At 37.1% G+C, this 18,079-nt stretch overlaps 1 protein-coding gene across 2 annotated transcripts in view; it reads right to left on the reverse strand.

Annotated features, from left to right (window-relative positions):
- Positions 1-10,678: 10,678 nt before the first annotated feature.
- The window catches only part of LOC120491116 (mannosyl-oligosaccharide 1,2-alpha-mannosidase IA), a 239,765-nt gene continuing 232,364 nt past the window's right edge, over positions 10,679-18,079 (reverse strand). For both annotated transcript variants that reach the window (XM_039688718.2, XM_039688719.2), the window contains exons 10-12: positions 17,108-17,280; positions 15,388-15,503; positions 10,679-12,920 (exon numbers count right to left, since the gene is read on the reverse strand). In XM_039688718.2, coding sequence (XP_039544652.2) covers positions 12,770-12,920; positions 15,388-15,503; positions 17,108-17,280 — 440 coding nt within the window. In that variant the 3' untranslated portion in view covers positions 10,679-12,769. The remainder of the gene's footprint in view (positions 12,921-15,387; positions 15,504-17,107; positions 17,281-18,079) is intronic.

Consider the following 18,079-nt stretch of genomic DNA (forward strand, 5'->3'; position numbering starts at 1 on the left):
GAGGCCCAATAATTGTTTAATTGAGTCTTCATAATGCCTTCTAATCGCAGAACACAAACCCACATCCAGCAGACAAACGGCCGCTCGGCCAGTATAATGGGCCTTATTGCTCGTGGTATTTCTCTGGCAGCTTGTGTTTTGCTGAAAGGTTAGCGCCGCCGATTATACGGCTCGGCAATCGCTCGCATTAAACCGAACAAAGGCTGAATTGAGGCACGCCGGTGTTGTGCTCCTGCTTGGACTGCTCTGCGCTGGGGGTGATATACAGTTTACACTGGGCAGTCCCTCCAGGATTTCACGATTTTTTTTTGTGATTTTTGCGATCAAAATGACTGATTTTGTAGTGGTAATTTCCAAAAATTTTTGAAAAAATTTGCGATTTATATATAACATTTACCATAATAGTATTCAGTCCTTCCAGAAAAACGCAGAGTTTTTTTTGTGATTGTTGCGGGCAAAAATCCTTGATTACGTGGCCCGTTTTCTTTAAAAATGCGATGGAAAGAATATGCGGGATATTTATGCAATTTTATGGGATGAAATTGCAGGAATTTGCAAAAATTGAGGGAACTTGCAAAATTGCGGTTTGATAAAAAAAAAAGAGAAAAAAAGTGATTCCCCCAACACCCTGTTCTCACTAGGCTAATGTAAGAGTCATTTCTTATTACTTCCTTTGATAAGCAAGCATACTACATCATAGAAAGTGCTGGGAATATTTTTCTTATCTCTTGTTTTATTTCAGACTTTAACGAGTGTAAATAAGGTGTGGCCCCTTTAAGAGCTGCGCGCTCCCTGTTGAACTCTCTGCAGTGTTATATGTGCGCCACAAACACCCCATGTGTGCGGGTAATTTCTGTTTGACGCTACTTCTTTTATATTATGTTGTTTGTTAAGGAATGATGTGACGGTAGAACGTTTGACAGACCGTTATACGAGTTCGATTTGTGAGATGTCAATCGCCTCCGTGAGTCTGTCTGGCGTCGCGTAATTGCGTCACTTCATAACGTTCCCATGGAAACAGGGGGAAATGGCTGCTCTTGTGTGAAGCAAACGCAACATTTTACAACTTTCTGCTAAGATACATGTGACTTTTTTTGCAACGAAAATGCGAGGATTATGAAATTATGCAAACCCCACATATTTTGCACGGAAATCGGCAATTTATGCGGCGAAAGTGCGGCGTATTTGAAAAAATGCGGCCCCGCATAAATATGCGGACTTTGGCTGATTTTGCATTGAATTCAGCGATCGCATAATCGCGTTTTTCTGGAGGGACTGACTGGGGATCATTAGTAAGGGACAAAATTCATTAGAGTATAATCCAAGGCAATGACCATGTTCTTATGAAAACCTTGTGCTCAAAAGGGCTTTTCTCTCTTGAACTAGTTAACCTTGGGTCACTCTAAACCCCGGCAATTGCTTCACGTTTCACACTGCTCATCATTTAACAAATGAAGAGTTCAGATGCAAAAGCCTCTAAGTGCCATTTGAAATTTTCTTCTAGAATGACCATTTTTATCAAACTTGTATATTTAAGTTCAGTAATTTCACTTAAATGACACTTAATAGGTAATCTTCATTGCCATTTAAGTGAAATCACTGAACTTAAATATACAAGCTTGACAAAAATGGTCATTTTAGAAGAAAATTTCAAATGGTATTTAGAGGCTTTTGCATCTGAACTCTTCAAATAATCCCGGGTATTCATCAATTGACGTTTCACACACTTTACAATTCTAAAACCTTAACGTCCTTGCGGTGTTTGTGTCACTGAGTGATTGGACGAATGCAGCACTTCACTAGCTTTGTGCTTCCTCGTATTATATTATATATTAGGCTACCGATGACAGCATCAAGTTTTTTCTGAATGAGCGTTTCAGACAATAAGAATCACGGTTTCAACAAAACTGTTTACAACATTGATAATAATCATAACTGTTTCTTGAGAATCAAATCAATGCTTTCTGAAGGATCATGTGACATTGAAGACTGGAGTAATGATGCTGAAAATTCAGCTTTGACCACAGGAATACATTACATTTTAAAATTATATTCACATAAAAATAAGTTATTTTAAATTGTAATAATATTGCAAAATTTTACGGTTTTTACCGTTACAGTTAAAAAGGTTACACTTTTTAACAACATGTACTTACTATAGAGTTATACTATATACTATAGCATAATTTACTGTATTACTGTAACAAGGACACTGTAAAATAAAGTGTTACCCAAAAAATCTCACCGACACCAAACTTTTGAACAGTAGCGCACACCTTGATTTCTCCCGAAGTCTGTGCTTCTTGCCTGTTTTTCTCAGTCTGAAATGTAGTCATTCATCATGCATCATTCAATCATTCAAATATGTTAATTTGGTTGCATCATGACCATGATCGCATGCAAGATTCAATACAAAAAAACAACCAAAAAACACGTACACTCTTAGAAGAAATGGTTCTATTAAGAACGAGAAATGGTTCCATCCCCCGCTTCATATATGGAACTCCAAAATGATTCTACGGAGGCGTATTGCATTCACTTGAAGAAAAAAAAATCTACTCTGTTTTTCTGAATTAACGAGTTAATTTTTCATGAGAAAAAAAATTTGCTCTGTTTTTCTGAATAAATGAGTTAATTTTTCATGAGAAATTTTTTTTTTTTTGCTCTGTTTTTCTGAATTAACGAGTTAATTTTTCATGAGAAAAAATGTTTTGCTCTGTTTTTCTGAATTAATGAGTTAATTTTTTATGGAATTTTTTTTTTTTTGCTCTGTTTTTCTGAATTAATGAGTTAATTCAGAAAAACAGCAAAAATAAATTTTCTCATGATAAATTAACTCATTAATTCAGAAAAACAGAGCAAAAACTTTTTTTTCTCAAGAAAAACTAACTCACTAATTCAGAAAAACAGAACAATTTTTTTTCTCATGAAAAATTAACTCATTAATTCAGAAAAACAGAGCAATTTTTTTTTCTCATGAAAAATTAACTCATTAATTCAGAAAAACAGAGCAAAAAAAATTTTTCTCATGAAAAATTAACTCATTAATTCAGAAAAACAGAGCATTTTTTTTTCTTATGAAAAATTAACTCGTTAATTCAGAAAAACAGAGTAGATTTTTTTTCTTCAAGTGAATGCAATACGCCTCCGTATGATTCTATATAGAACCATTTTTTTTGGTAAAAGGTTCTATTGGCCAAGTATGGAACCCCAGGGTTCTATATAGAACCCAGAGGAACCCTTTTTTAAGAGTGTATAGAACCTTTTGGGTTCCAAATACGTAGCACTGATAGAACCTTTTAAGGTTCTATATAGAACCTTTTCTTCTAAGAGTGTATCTTTAAGGATAATACACTTAAAACTGAATACTCTTTTTATGAGCAGATTTTCTAACCTCAATGAATCTTTTCTCTTAAATGACACCAGAAACATACCAGACGTCTTCCAAATGCGATTGGAGCCTGGCGTGAAGTGCTCTAAAGAACACAGAGGCCAATTTCTCTGTGTGTTTAGCCCACGTCACGCTCATCTCTATCTCATGCCAGAACTGTGCCCATAGGTCCGCCACATACCACTCATTAGATTAGAAAGAGCAGCTCACGCTGGGACGCGAGATGTAATCACATTGTTACAGTCTGCACCAGTGCGCCCACCATAAAGATAGCTATTTACATGCAAATTACTAGCAAAGATTTGTCATTAGTGTCATTACCTGTGACCCGCTCGACATGCCATCACATTACGACCGGTGCTGTGTGGTGTAGCTATGCAAATTCAATTCACTTTTCTAATAGGAGTATGCTGCCACATGACCTCACAGATATACTTTCATTGCCATCTCAGAATCATATTCATCGTCTGGTGTCGTTTAAAGCTGCACTGAAACTCTCATTTGGACCTTGAACCGTTTGGTTCCCATTGAAGTCCATTATATGGAGAAAATGCTGGAATGTTTTCATCAGAAACCTTAATTTCTTTTCGACTGAAGAAAGAAAGACGTGGACATCTTGGATGACATGGGGGTGAGTAAATTATCAGCAAAAGTTTTTAATCCTCTAATCCTAATCTTCCACTATAAAAATAATAATAAAATTTGTTTAGTTTATGTCCCTAAAAAAAAAACTAAATAAATAAACTTATAAAATAAAGTTTAAATTGTATTTCAAGTGTATTTAAAAATATTTCAATAGAATAAAACAATAATAAAATATTTTAATATACATTTATCTAATTTTTTATTTAATTCTAAATAGAACTGAAACTTAAATGAAACTGTGACAACAAAATGTTTCTTAAATGAAAGAAACATCACCAGTACAATGAACTTGGACTGCTTTCTGGAGGTTGGCTGGTCCTTAAAGGCCACAGACATCCGTGCGGAGCCAAACATCGATCACTCAAGAGGACAAAACCATTAAGAGCCAAAGCATTTGGAGGAGCTCTTGAAGAGACACAGACTCACATGGAGGATATGGAGCTTTTCTTTCAGTGCAGCCAGATCGTTCTGTTCTCTCATTACAGTCCTGAAGCCGGCGGACACAAAACCCACATCAGGTGCTGCTGGAGGGACAGGTCTGTTCGAAAGTGTCTCACTTCAAACTGGGCTGTCTGGTCCAGATGGAGAAGCATGTTTTCAGTTCTTCAAACGGCAGGACACAAGCCTGTCGGGATACAAACAATACAACATGCAAATGATAATTAATTAATGCAACATCATTTAATCATGTAGGCTCTAAGATGATTAATCATGATTTCAAAAAGTACAACATGGATCAATCTTGGTCCTTTGTTGCTATGCTATGTTATGGATGGAGAAGCATAGTTTACTGTCTTAGCAAGTATAAATCAGCATGAAGTGTTAACATCTACAAATAAAACTGAAATATATTTGTATTCAGAACAGTCTAGTGATCATTTCTGATTCATTTCAAAATGGATATTCTGTTCTCCCCTAAAATGGCAGACGATCGTAAGCCATGTTTTGAATTAGTCTCAAAAATCAAGTCAAATTTATCCTGTTGCTCAAATGTTGGTACTCAAATATATGTGTACCGATTTGTATCTCTGTCTGGAGAGACACATAATTGATGAAAAGTGCTTGAGAGCTTGAAAAAAGAGAATTTCGGAAATACGTTATGATCCAAGTATGTCTGTAGAAAAAAAAAATAGATGATATAGAATTATCAAAGAGCATCATGAGGAAAGACCTCTGGAGAAACACGAGCACAAACAAACACAAATCATGATTAAAACATGTTTCTCAATTAAGTGCAGACGAGTTCCTGAAGAAATAATTCACCCTGTATTTTTTTTTTTTACAAAAATTGATGGTTTAACTTAAAAAAGTAAGTAACCCGGTTGCCTTAAAATTTTAAGTTGATTGAACTGGAAAAAGTGAGTTAATACAATGAAGGAGATTGATTTAATCATCAGAAACTCAAAATAATCAGTTGTCTCAACTAAATAAATTATTATAAAGTTGATTTGACGTGATAACAAATCTTGAAAATATTTTTTACAGGGAAACCTGCATGGTGTTAATTAATTTCTAAGTATCTTCAATTATAGTTCATACTAACCATGACTGTCTGGCTCCAAACATACCAGATCACACTCTTAGAAGATCAGAGCTACGTATTTGGAACCCTTAAAAGGTTCTATACAGAACCCTTGTAAGGGTTCAATAGTAAGAATTTGTAACCAGGAAAAATATGGAACCTTTTGGGTTCATTGTCCTTTACAGATTAAATTTCATATTATTGACAAACATCAAGACCCTAAAATGTGTTTCAAAACAAAATTCAAGATATGGGCGATAGAAAATGTATATATTTATATAATTTGATGTAGTTAATCAATGCCATTTCAGTTTTTCTCCTCTCAAAATCAGCATGATTAAAATGTGATATTAAGGTTAATAAACAATAATTGAATTACAACTACAAAATGATGCAAAATAATGTAATACATGAATGAATAATAGCCTATAAAGAACCTTTGTGCCAAAAGGGTTCTTTCTTAGAACCTTTTATAGCACAAAAGGTTCTTTGGAGTTGAGTAGAACCCTATAGAACCCCAATGAACCCAGTACATGAAAGCACCAATCACAGAAGTTTTAAGGGGCTGCACTTTATATTTTAGGTAAACGATTCCCTTACACAAACTACGAGAGTTTGTTCTAAACTCTTTTTCGTGACCCATTTTATTCCAGCTAGCAACCCTGAGAGAAAATTGAGAGGCGATGCTCAACAAGCCATGAAACCGAACAGACACAATGTGAGAAGAAAGAGTGGAATAAGAAGCCACAGAGCATGACGGCTCAGGAACAAACGGGAACAGTCCTGCATTATTCAGCTCATATTTCCCTGGTCACTGCCAGTGACAACAGCAACTGAAGGAGGTGTGTGTGTGTGTGTGCGGCACACTGCACACCAGCTTCACTTCCAGCATTTTATCATGCATTGCATAATGCATTCAAAATTAGATTATATAATGCATCTCAAGGATATAGAGTAGCTATGATGCATTAAAGGATCAGGTCACCAAAAAATGAAAACTGTTATTATAACACACGTATTATCTAGAAACAGTGGTGAAACTGACTTTTTATACTAATATTTTTTGCTTATGTCTGTCCATATTGTTATTATTAACTTTCACAGACTTCAAAGTGGGAAAATGGAGCGTGTGTCTCACAGACTGATATCCGGAAAAGAGCCACAAGAAACACTTTAACGTGCAGCACAACAAATTAAAGGATTTATCTCTTTTTGCAGCTCAAGTGTAAAAAAACAAACACTTTTTCTGTGCCTATTTTACTTGTATTACTTTTCATGCATTGGTTTGATCCGCTGTTTTATGCCTTTAGGATGACATGTTATGAATCCGGTTCACAGAAAGAGTTATACTGTACGTTTTACATGAAAATATTTAATTCAATGTTTTACTTGCTGTGATTTTTTACATAAATGTAATTTTGGTCAGTCTCAGTGGTTTCTGGGTAAAAACCCACATCACACTGTGGATCTCGCTCAAAACGAGTCTTGGTATCAATAAATGTCCTCTTTATATAATTATAATTTAGTAAACTCATTAAGTATAATTGATCCATAGAGAGACCATTCACGTAATTGTAATAACAAACTAGGGACACATAATTGATCAACCTTGAAGTCACTAAGAGTTAATATTCACAAATGTGTAATTAAAATAACTGATATCAGCCGAGAGCTGAAGAAAATTGACTGTACGCAGCAATACATTTGCAGAACTTTATAGCATGACAAAATCCCACCATTCGTTTTGCTGTGCTAATTACGGGAAACTCGTTTATCCTGCCGACAAGACTCCATCAATTACAAGCGTAATCAACCTCCCGTGAGCAGCTTTCAGTCACACACAGACATCATTAACACTTTTACTATTAAAAAACTTCAAACTGCTGTTTTTTATTACTTTAAAGTTCTAAATTTTATGAATAAAATAAATATTTAAGTTACCGTTTTTTTAAAATGGTCCAAAACATGTGCATCGGAGTACCCATTGGTTTTAGGCCTACACTGTAAAAATTAATATGCTTTATTTAATCAATAGAATTGTGGCAACAGATTACAAGCAATATTATTAATTAAATTTAACATATTAGAATTGAGTTATACCTTAAAAGTTAGCCATTTAAAATGAGTAAAGTTTACACCAAAAAAAAAAAAAGACAGATGTCAAAGATTAATTAATGACTCTTTATTTTATATTGAACATTGAAGACACCGGATGTTAACAAGCAGAATCACGGAAGGAGAAAACCATAATTTTAAAATAAACCTAAAACAAACACCGATCACCATAATGGTGACTTAAATTTATGTTTATGAGTAAGTTTTACTCATTTTAAACGGTTAACCTTTAAGGAATTCATTTGATTAATTATTACTCAATTCTAATTTGTTAAATTTAATCACTCTTAGAAGAAAAGGTTCTATATAGAACTATTTGGAACCCCTAAAAGGTTCTATACACTCTTAAAAAAGGGTTCCTCTGGGTTCTATTTAGAGCCCTGGGGTTCCATAGAACCTTTTACCAAAAAAAAAGGTTCTATATAGAACCATTTTGGAGTTCCATATATGAAGCGGGGGATGGAACCATTTCTGGTTCTAAATAGAACCATTTCTTCTAAGAGTGAATCAATAATTTCGTAATCTGTTGCTTGTAATCTGTTGCCACAATTTTGTTTGATTAGATAAAGCATATTCATTTTTTACAGTGTAACAACCCCACTTAGCTGTTCTACACTGTTAAAACATGGCTTTAAGGGGCTTATTGATTTATTTTAATATCAGTGTCACGCACAGCACATGACCTTCTAACGCCATCATCTAAAAAACACACACTCCCAACACCCAGTAATAAACTCGTCAGTCCATTCCGAAACGGTACATGAAATCACAGATGAGAATTGTAACTAAACATTGTTTAGAAAACTAGTCCCATCCAAATAGGGCTTAAATTTCACTAAGAAATGCGTCAAATTGTGGAAGTTAAATGGTTACCATTGCCATGTCAAGTTCATTTCAACAGAGAAGAGGAATGCAGTAAGGAGAGAAACATAGAATCATCTATGCAAATGTAAATACTCAACGTGCTCATCGAATGGCTGAGATTGATCTGCATGCAGATTACCTTCAAACCGCTGATGGACCATGACAGAAATTGACCTGAAAGAGAAAAAAACGCATAGAAGGGAGCAGTTACAGAGCCCTTAGTGGCAAAACTGTGGATACAATGTCAATTGAAATCATCTGTATTGAGGTCCGCTGTTGGTTGGATCGCTAATGATGCTTCAGTCGAGCTGAAACTGATGTGCAGCTGCAGGTCCAGAAAGTCTCATAAAGGCATTATTCAGTGTGTTGATGTCATTTCCACTGAAACAGGAAGACAGGGCGGGACATATCGAACAGCTCCACCCCTTTTTTTAAATAGCCAATAGCGTCAGAGCCCGTCTAACGGAGAGCCTTGGCACTTCCTATTAGCCCCATTGTGCATCATCTTGGTTGCAGTTCCATTAGAATTCCACTGGAGGTGATCACGGGCGAGAGCAGAATGAATGGGAGTCTATGGGGCTAAACGGCTAAAAGTGTCTCTTTCACCTGCTTGTCGTTAAATCAAAATAGATTTTATTGTTGATTCCGCAAGTTCAATATAGATTATAGGTCAAAAGTCGAATGAACGAGTACTTATGTCCTTTTGATTTCTTACAGGTTAGGCTGTTGTTGGCCAGAACACGCTAGCATTCTGCTATTGTGTGACGTCATCACAGTTTTGAACGGATTTTTAGAACAGATAAGTGAACTTAAAAATGCAATTTTCAGCTGAGTGTATTTTCCTTTTGAATGCAACTTTCAAATTACTTGACAAAAAATTACATCCTGAGAAAAGTGGATATTAGGGGGTGAAACCCCATTGACTCCCATTCATTTTGCACTCGACCGCGAGCGCCCCCGCATGGACAGAGACGCGTTACTGCAGCCAGTCCAGAACCCGGAAGTAACCCGCCAGTGCCAATTCTCTTCAATTAGACATTCTCTGATAGCGTTTAGTTTATATCACAGCTCGACCAGAGCCGTTGAGCTCAGTAAAGTCGCATTTCTGCTCCATATACGTTTTGTGGTGTGCCCCGAAACGCGCAAATGATCCGCTCTCTGCTATCGTGTCTCTGGACTGAAGCTGCGGCAGGTTCGCGTGAAACCAGACTTCATTCGCCCCAATGGAAAGCATATTTACACTATCTGAATCGTTGCGTATGTGCATAATGTGCCATTCATCATGTAGAAAATAGGACATGTGTGAACAAGTGTCTGATTTCAGCCACAGCTTCAGTGTCTATTTATAATGTAGGGGGCGGAGCTCCTCAGATTCTCAAAGCATTTGATTGGACAGAAAATCTGATAAAAGGCTAAAGTGCAGAGCGATGTCATCATAATCACTTACTGGACGTTTTGAATGCTTATATCTTCTAAATGCGAATTATCTAGCTTATAGATAACAGTAAGGCTAACATATTCATATTAAAAGCCCCAAAACACTTACATTTAGATTTCATGGGGACTTTAAAGGTGAAGTGTGCAATTTTTATGTCAAAGTACACTCTCATTGCCCAGATTGATATGCAGACACTGTATTAACAATCTGTTAATACAGTGTATTAATAATTGAGTATTAACAATCATAGGAATAGAGTAACGCTGTGACACTTTCAAAACATTGATCTGTTTCTTTAAGTATGCAACATCGATTCAACCAATCATGTGAATTTGAGGCGGGACTACCTGCTTGTCTGGCCAATGACAGGATGTTTAGGGAACCTCTTCAAAAATAGTAATTATTTTTGCAATTTATTTTGGTGATGCAGAAATTGCAGTGCCATTCATTTTCAGTGAGAGCTAGTGATGAGTAACAGCAATAATTATACTAAAATAATAGATGGGATTATTGATTTGTGGATCTAATACTTTATAAAACCTAATGGGGTTACCAAAGTACACACTATTCCTGCCAAAACCTGTGAATCATGTGCAGTATTTTGAGGATGTAAGTGGCACTTAACGCAGGTTGAAGATTAATAACATGTTTTAAAAGCTAATGTGAAAATGCAGGGAATGAAAGAAAAAAAGACACTTGGAGATTTTGTGCACTCGTTTTAAATGTATAAATCGCACAGATCTTTTACCAGTATTTGAAAATATTTAACAATGAGAGATGTTAAAATTAACAATGATCAGCACTACTGTAATGAATAGTGCAAATAACTGTAATCAAAACTTGTACAGAAACACCTGAGGAAAACGAAAAGAACGAGTCTTTCATAAATGTCCATACAGATTAGAAAAGAGAAAGAGAGAGAAAATAGAAACAATTAATGACGTTAATTTACGCACATTCATCATGTAAAGACTTATTCCACCGTTACTGTGTCGGACGGCGTTGCTTTGGGGACAAAAACTTTTCGCCATCGATGCTTTGAGCCAACTGTGTCGATAGGGCTGGGCTATAGTGCTAAAATCACAGGCAATTTCACTTTTTATATTTGTGGGTTAAAATATGCAGGACTGGTTTAATCAAGATACACAGTGTTAAACTGACGTTATTCAAAGCTGAATCATTTACACGCACCAATATAACAAATATTTCTACTAAAACAATATTAAAAAAGCACCAAAAGGGGACTTTCAAGAACATTTATGAGTGATAATGCAATGAATCTTTGTTTTCAGTGTTTTGATTCTATTAAATGGAAATGGAATTTGAAGTGATTCACGGAAATGAATCGAACTTAAAGGGATAGTTCACTTTGAAATTAATTTTTGGTATGTTTTATCTTACCTCAAGGGCATCCAAGATGTACAGTAGGTGTCTTTGTTTCCACAGTAGTTTCAATTTTGATATTTTTAGGTCAAACCGTTCATGTCTTTCAGTCATATAATGGATGTCTATGGTCACCACCTCAAAGAGCATGCACAGTGAAAAGTCCAAATTAAACATGATTTAATGACTCGTAAATGTAAGTACACGTTGATGGCCTAAAACACTTACATACACTTACATTTACGAGTCATTAAATCATGTTTAATTTGGACTTCTCTGTGCGTGCTCTTTGAGTTGGTGACCATAGACCTCCATTATATGACTGATAGACACGAACGGTTTGACCTAAAAATATCAAAATAGAAAATACTGCGGAAACAAAGACACCTACATCTTGATGCCCTTGAGGTAAGCTAAAGCATATCAAAAATTAATTTCAAAGTGAACTATCCCTTTAAATGCTGTTTTTGATACAGAAGAATTATGAAACTAGTGCTAACGACACAATCTTTAGGAAACTTAATGGACAACTTAAAAAAAAAGCGCATTAAATGATTGTGCGGTTCACAATCTCCAGGAAAAATCATTGCAAAAATATAGTGAATATTCAATATTCCATATATACTGTATAATCGCCCAGCCCTAGTGGCCATACGGTGTCAGTGCAAGTGTGTGTCTCGTAATGCTGGTCTTTGAAACATGGCATGTTGTGCACAACACCGAGGCTCACGACGCAGTCAAAGCATTAAAAAAACACAAGTGTAAAGAATATGAGCACTAGAATCACGTAAAACAATCCTGCCCTGCAAAATGACATCATTCCTGTTTAAAACGAAAGGATTTTGTACAATACGTTTTGCAAAGGAACCTTGAAATAATAACGAAAAAAACAAAATAATGCCACAAAATTGGACCCAAAATCAAAATATCACGGATGGGGAGAGAAAATGAAATAAAAAAGACAGCAAACGCTTTGGCAGAAGAGGTGGGAAAGGAATACACAACGAAAGGATGAAAGAAAAGATAAATTACAGGTGAGACGTGAAGAAAAGTGGTTTTCTCTTTCGCTCAGCATGGCCCACCATCATATGGTGCTCCTCCCACAGATTCGGGGCTGCAAGTTATTCGGGTTTTTTTTTCCTCACAGAGGAAAGCAGCAAAGAAAAAAGGTGCTCTTCTCATGAAAGTCACGTTTCACTGATTGTCCACGGAAAATTGCGCTGGCTTCTGCCCACCGAGGAGAGCAGGAAGTCTCGGCTCAGAGATATACAATCACAGCGTGTGTGTATATATATATATTTATATAAAGAGATCCTTTACAGGAAAGGAGCTGAGAATCCAAGTCAAGACCGTGAGGTTGCGGCCCTGTCTTTGAATCCATGTTTCGTGTGTGTGTTTGTGTGTGCGGATGTTACTCCAGGGTCGTCTGCCCGTCGTCTGGCCTGGTGCTGTGCTCCTGCAGGCAGGTTTTGCGTATGACGGGCAGCGGGTGAGCCTCCGTGTTAAACACCCAGTCCTCGAGAGACAGCAGGTCGTCGTCCGAGAACAGCAGGTACAGGTATCTGTGATCGCATATGGACGGGGTTAACAAAACTCATGTTTTATTAACATAAAAATACAGCATGACATTCTATTAAAGGGACAATCCACCCATTTGCATTAAAGGGTTAGTTCACCCAAAAATGAAAATTAAGTCATTAATTACTCACCCCCATGCTGTACCAACCCCGTAAGACCTTCGTTCGTCTTCGGAACACAAATGAAGATATTTTTGATTGAATTTGAGAGCTGTATAACTACCACATTGGCTCCTAAGGGACTGCCTCTTGACGGCCCAGAAAGTCAATGAAGAAAATGTTTAAATATCCCAAGTGACTACCGTGGCTCAACTATATGTTTATCAAGCGACGAGACTACTTTTTGTGCGAAAAAACAAACAAAAATAACGAGTTTATTCGACTATTCCTTTTCTTCCTTGTAGGCCAGAAACGAGACTTCCTTAGATTTCCACGACGCATGCGCGAGAATTGCGATCTGAAGTAGTGTAAGGAGATCGCAATTCTCGCGCATGCGTCGTGGAAATCTAAGGAAGTCGTTATTTTTGTTTGTTTTTTCGCACAAAAAGTATTCGCGTCGCTTGATAAACATATAGTTGAGCCACGGTAGTCACTTGGGATATTTAAACATTTTCTTCATTGACTTTCTGGGCCGTCAAGAGGCAGTCCCTTAGGAGCCAATGTGGTAGTTATACAGCTCTCAAATTTAATCAAAAATATCTTCATTTGTGTTCCGAAGACGAACGAAGGTCTTACGGGGTTGGTACAGCATGGGGGTGAGTAATTAATGACTTAATTTTCATTTTTGGGTGAACTAACCCTTTAAGATTTCCATTGTTAGAAAGCCAGTTTTACTATTGAATGGTCGTGCAACACTCCCCTGAGACGAGAGAAATCCGCTATTTACCCTTTTCACTTCCTCCTACAATGATGCAAACATCGTCATTTTACGTCATTGTTGGAGGAAGTGTGAGAGGGGGGAATTTCTGTAAAGACTACAAGTACTAGATCTCACCCTTTCAAACCCGCCCATAGGGGGTTCGCCACAGTAAACATGACTCGCGCCGTTCTCCCGCGGCCCTCACTCGTCCCGCTCGCCACAGTAAACATGACAAATGGGGACTGTAGAAAGCAAAAGCCGAATCACGGACATTTTGGGCGATCTCGAAACACATTTTCGGGCAGACTCATCACTAGGGTTGGTATCGTTTGAATTTGAACGATTCTGATTCCGATTGCGATTCCTTGTTTCGATTCCGGTTCCTAACGATTCTCGATTCCGATTCTTCTAAGAGGCGGGGTCAAAAAAGTTTAGCTAACCTTGCTAACCAACGGCCTTTCTGAAGGAAATACTCCTTCTGTAAAAATTCTCCTTTTGTCACAAATTTTGAATTTTGCCGAGATTTCGTAATTTTTAGAAAAGTGAAGCCACACTTTGGATCGCCGACGTAAGGTACTCATGTTCGACTCGCGCGGTTATGCCAACACTTCCGGTAGACGCTTCTTCGTTGGTGTTGTTCAGCGGTTTCTTCTTCCGCTCGGCGGACTGTGAATATCGAAACTAGGAATCGAAATTTTAACTTTTGAACGATTCCGGGAAAAACGAAAAGTTAGTCCCGGTTCCAATCGATACTCGATTCTCGATACCCAACCCTACTCATCTAACACAGTCTCATCCCAAAAAGTCATAGAACTGACGTTTTGGGACGTATTTTGACCATACGTCAATATCCGCCTTTTTAGGGCCCCCTTAAACGTCGGTAGATGGCGATCCCGGGCCGTCATACAACTGACGCTTTACCTTTAACGTCAGTTAGGTGACGGGTTAGGTTTAGGGTTAGGTTTAGGTATGGGGTAGAGTTAGGATCCCATAACCTCATCTACCGACGTTTAAGGGGGCCCTAAAAAGGCGAATATTGACGTATGGTCAAAAGACGTCCCAAAACGTCAGATATATGGCGTCTTGGGATGAGACCGGGTTGACTCATCACGGAGACTCACTAGTAGCCTAGACTTGTTGTTTAACTACTGCGCTCTGTTACTGGTAGGCGTGGCCTCCTAGGGCAGTGAGTGCAAGTGCATTCTGGGAGTTGTTGTCTTTCATCCACATAAGCCAAAAATACATTTTCTGGCTTTTCTCAGTCTAGAAAGCTCCAAATTCAAAAATAGCTTCAGATTTCTTCTACATGAATGACCCATTTTAAATACACATTCAACTTTCCAGAGGTGGAGTATCCCTTTTGACAAGATACGAAAATTCAAACCGTACAGCACACCACCAATTTAACGATATCGATGCATCTCAAGTCCTCTTGCGTTGATCATCATGATCGTTCAAACTTAAGTTCTTCATGAACGGCATTTAGCCACATACAGTATAATGCAAAATACTCCACTACCGTGATTCCACCATTCATTACTAAACCTATAGATGAGATGTCTGATTCAGAACATGAGGTGATCACGAACTTACTTGAGAGTCTCGGACAGGAAGAAGCTTTGCTGCATGTTGTCGTGACTGACTGTAGAGGCGTACACATCTCTGATTCCTGAGAAACCCGCGTCTACGCGACAGTGCTTCTCTAATGCCTGTGAAGACAAAACGCTCGAGCATCATTATTTATTCACAATGTTTATAATTACAATGTGCCAAGAAACAATCAAGATCATGTGACCCTTCCTTGTACAGTATCAGTAACCTTATATTAGCAGTTCACAACAGTAGGAAAAAAGTTATTGTAAATAATAAAATGCACATAACTATGTAATCATGCATTGTTAGGATAGTAAAATAGACTGTTAAATTGGAGAAGAGAAATCATTTGTAAATTCATATTGTTTTAAAGATTTACTGCTAAATTTGATCACTGAATAAAAAAAAGAGCTGACATGGCAAATGAATGATCTATTAACCTTTAAACAAAGGTAGACATCTAGACTATAATTAGGATTGTCTCATGAGTTGGTTTGAAGATGTATTTGACAAATGCATTTGCGTTGCGACCTCCAGCACCCAGTAATTAACATGTCAGTCTGTTGGAGGGAGTGCAGCACTTTAACATGAGCTATATTTAATATAACAGCCATAGCCAACCATTCATTTACCAAAGCTAATGCGAATAAGTGCCATGTAAGACCTTGAGATCATCAACCTCTCGCTGCATAGTCAAATATAGTGCGGAAGGTTGCGTATCTATCTATGTATCTATCTATGTATCTATCTATAAATCTATCTATCTATCTATGAATCTATCTATCTATCTATCTATCTATCTATCTATCTATCTATCTATCTATCTATCTATCTATCTATCTATCTATCTATCTATCTATCTATCTATCTATCTATCTATCTATCTATAGTATATATGTATTATTGAATCTATTGGTCTATGAAATCATGAATCCATCCATATATGCATGAACTATTGAATATTTCGGTCTATGAATCCATGAATCCATCCATATACCCATCCGCCCATATGTATGCATTATTGAATCTATCGACCTATGAATCCATAAATCCATTCATTCATTCATCCATCCATCCATCCATCCATCCATCCATCCATCCATCCATATAAGCATTCATTATTGAATCTATCAGTCTATGAATCCATGAATCCATCCATCCATACACCCATCTATCCATATATATATATATATATATATGTATTATTGAATCTATCGGCCTATAAATCATGAATCCATCCATTCATCCATCCATATATGCATGAATTATTGAATATTTCGGTCTATGAATCCATCCATTCATCCATATATGTATGAATTATTGAATCTATTGGTCTATGAATCCATGAATTCATCCATATACCCATCCATCCATATGTATGCATTATTGAATCTATCGGTCTATGAATCCATGAATTCATCCATCCATACACCCATCAATCCATATGTATGTATTATTGAATCTATCGGTCTATGAATCCATGAAACCATCCATTCAAACGTATGTATTATTGAATCTATCAGTCTATGAATCCATCCATCTGACCATCGAAGTAATGCTAAAAAATACACTATGCTCTGTAACCACATTTTTAATATCGGGGTAATACTTTCAGCTGTTGAAAACCCATATTTTTTAAAACCAATAGCCTAAATATCCATAACTATTCACATAACATTCTGAATATGTGTTTGTTTGATTGCACCGACGTCTCACACACCTCCACCGCCTCCCAGCCCCACTCCCTGTACTTGGGGTCATGGGTCAAACGCCACATGTACATGTAGCTCTCGATGACCTCTGGCCTCAGGATGTAGTAGCGGTCGCTCAGTCGGGTGGCTGTGGCCTCCGCTCCTCCATCAAAGCGGAAAGCCTCTGGACCAAGTTTGGTGGCTGTTGACATAGAAAACCTTTTAAAAACTGACTCCCTGGTCTTATTGTGGCCTTTGAACTCATTCATCAAAATGAACAAATCTTTTTTCGAGTCATTTCGTTCATTGAATCAACCAAATGACTCGAAAAAAGATTCATTCGTTTTGACGAACGAGTTCGAACAGGAGAGTCACGAATGCATCACAGAACAGAGCAAGGCGAGCATTTGTGCTTATAAAACGTAAACTTTTTTACTTATTTTTGAAATGACCGATCGTTTCGCTAGATAAGACCCTCGTTCATCGTCTGGTGTCGTTTAAAGCCCTTTGAAGCGGCACTGAAACTCTCATTTGGACCTTGAACCGTTTGGTTCCCATTGAAGTCAATTATCTGGAGAAAATCCTGGAATGTTTTCATCAAAAAAAATAATTTCTTTTCGACTAAAGAAAGAAAGACATGGGCATCTTGGATGACATGGGGGTGAGTAAATTATCAGCAAAAGTTTTTTTTTTTAAATTAATGTGGTGAAGCTAAAATAACAAATGAAACCTTATTGTAAAGTGTTACTGAGAAAACAGAAAGCATGTCTATTGTTCTCACTAAAAGTGTTATATGCAGTAAAACAGAGATGCTAATAGTCTTCAATCTCCCTCATACTGATTCCTCAGCTTTGTGTTTTTACAGCAAGGAGAAACCTGAGGTAGTAAACACAAAGTGTGTGTGGTTTATGCGAACTATGATCACAAGCCGGTCTGCGGGGACGTCTTTATGAAAACACAATGCAGAACACAACGTAACCAACCCAAATGTGTCCCATTAA

Source organism: Pimephales promelas, chromosome 12 (genome assembly GCF_988280905.1).
Source record: "Pimephales promelas chromosome 12, fPimPro1.hap1.1, whole genome shotgun sequence".
Taxonomy (NCBI): Eukaryota; Metazoa; Chordata; class Actinopteri; order Cypriniformes; family Leuciscidae; genus Pimephales; species Pimephales promelas.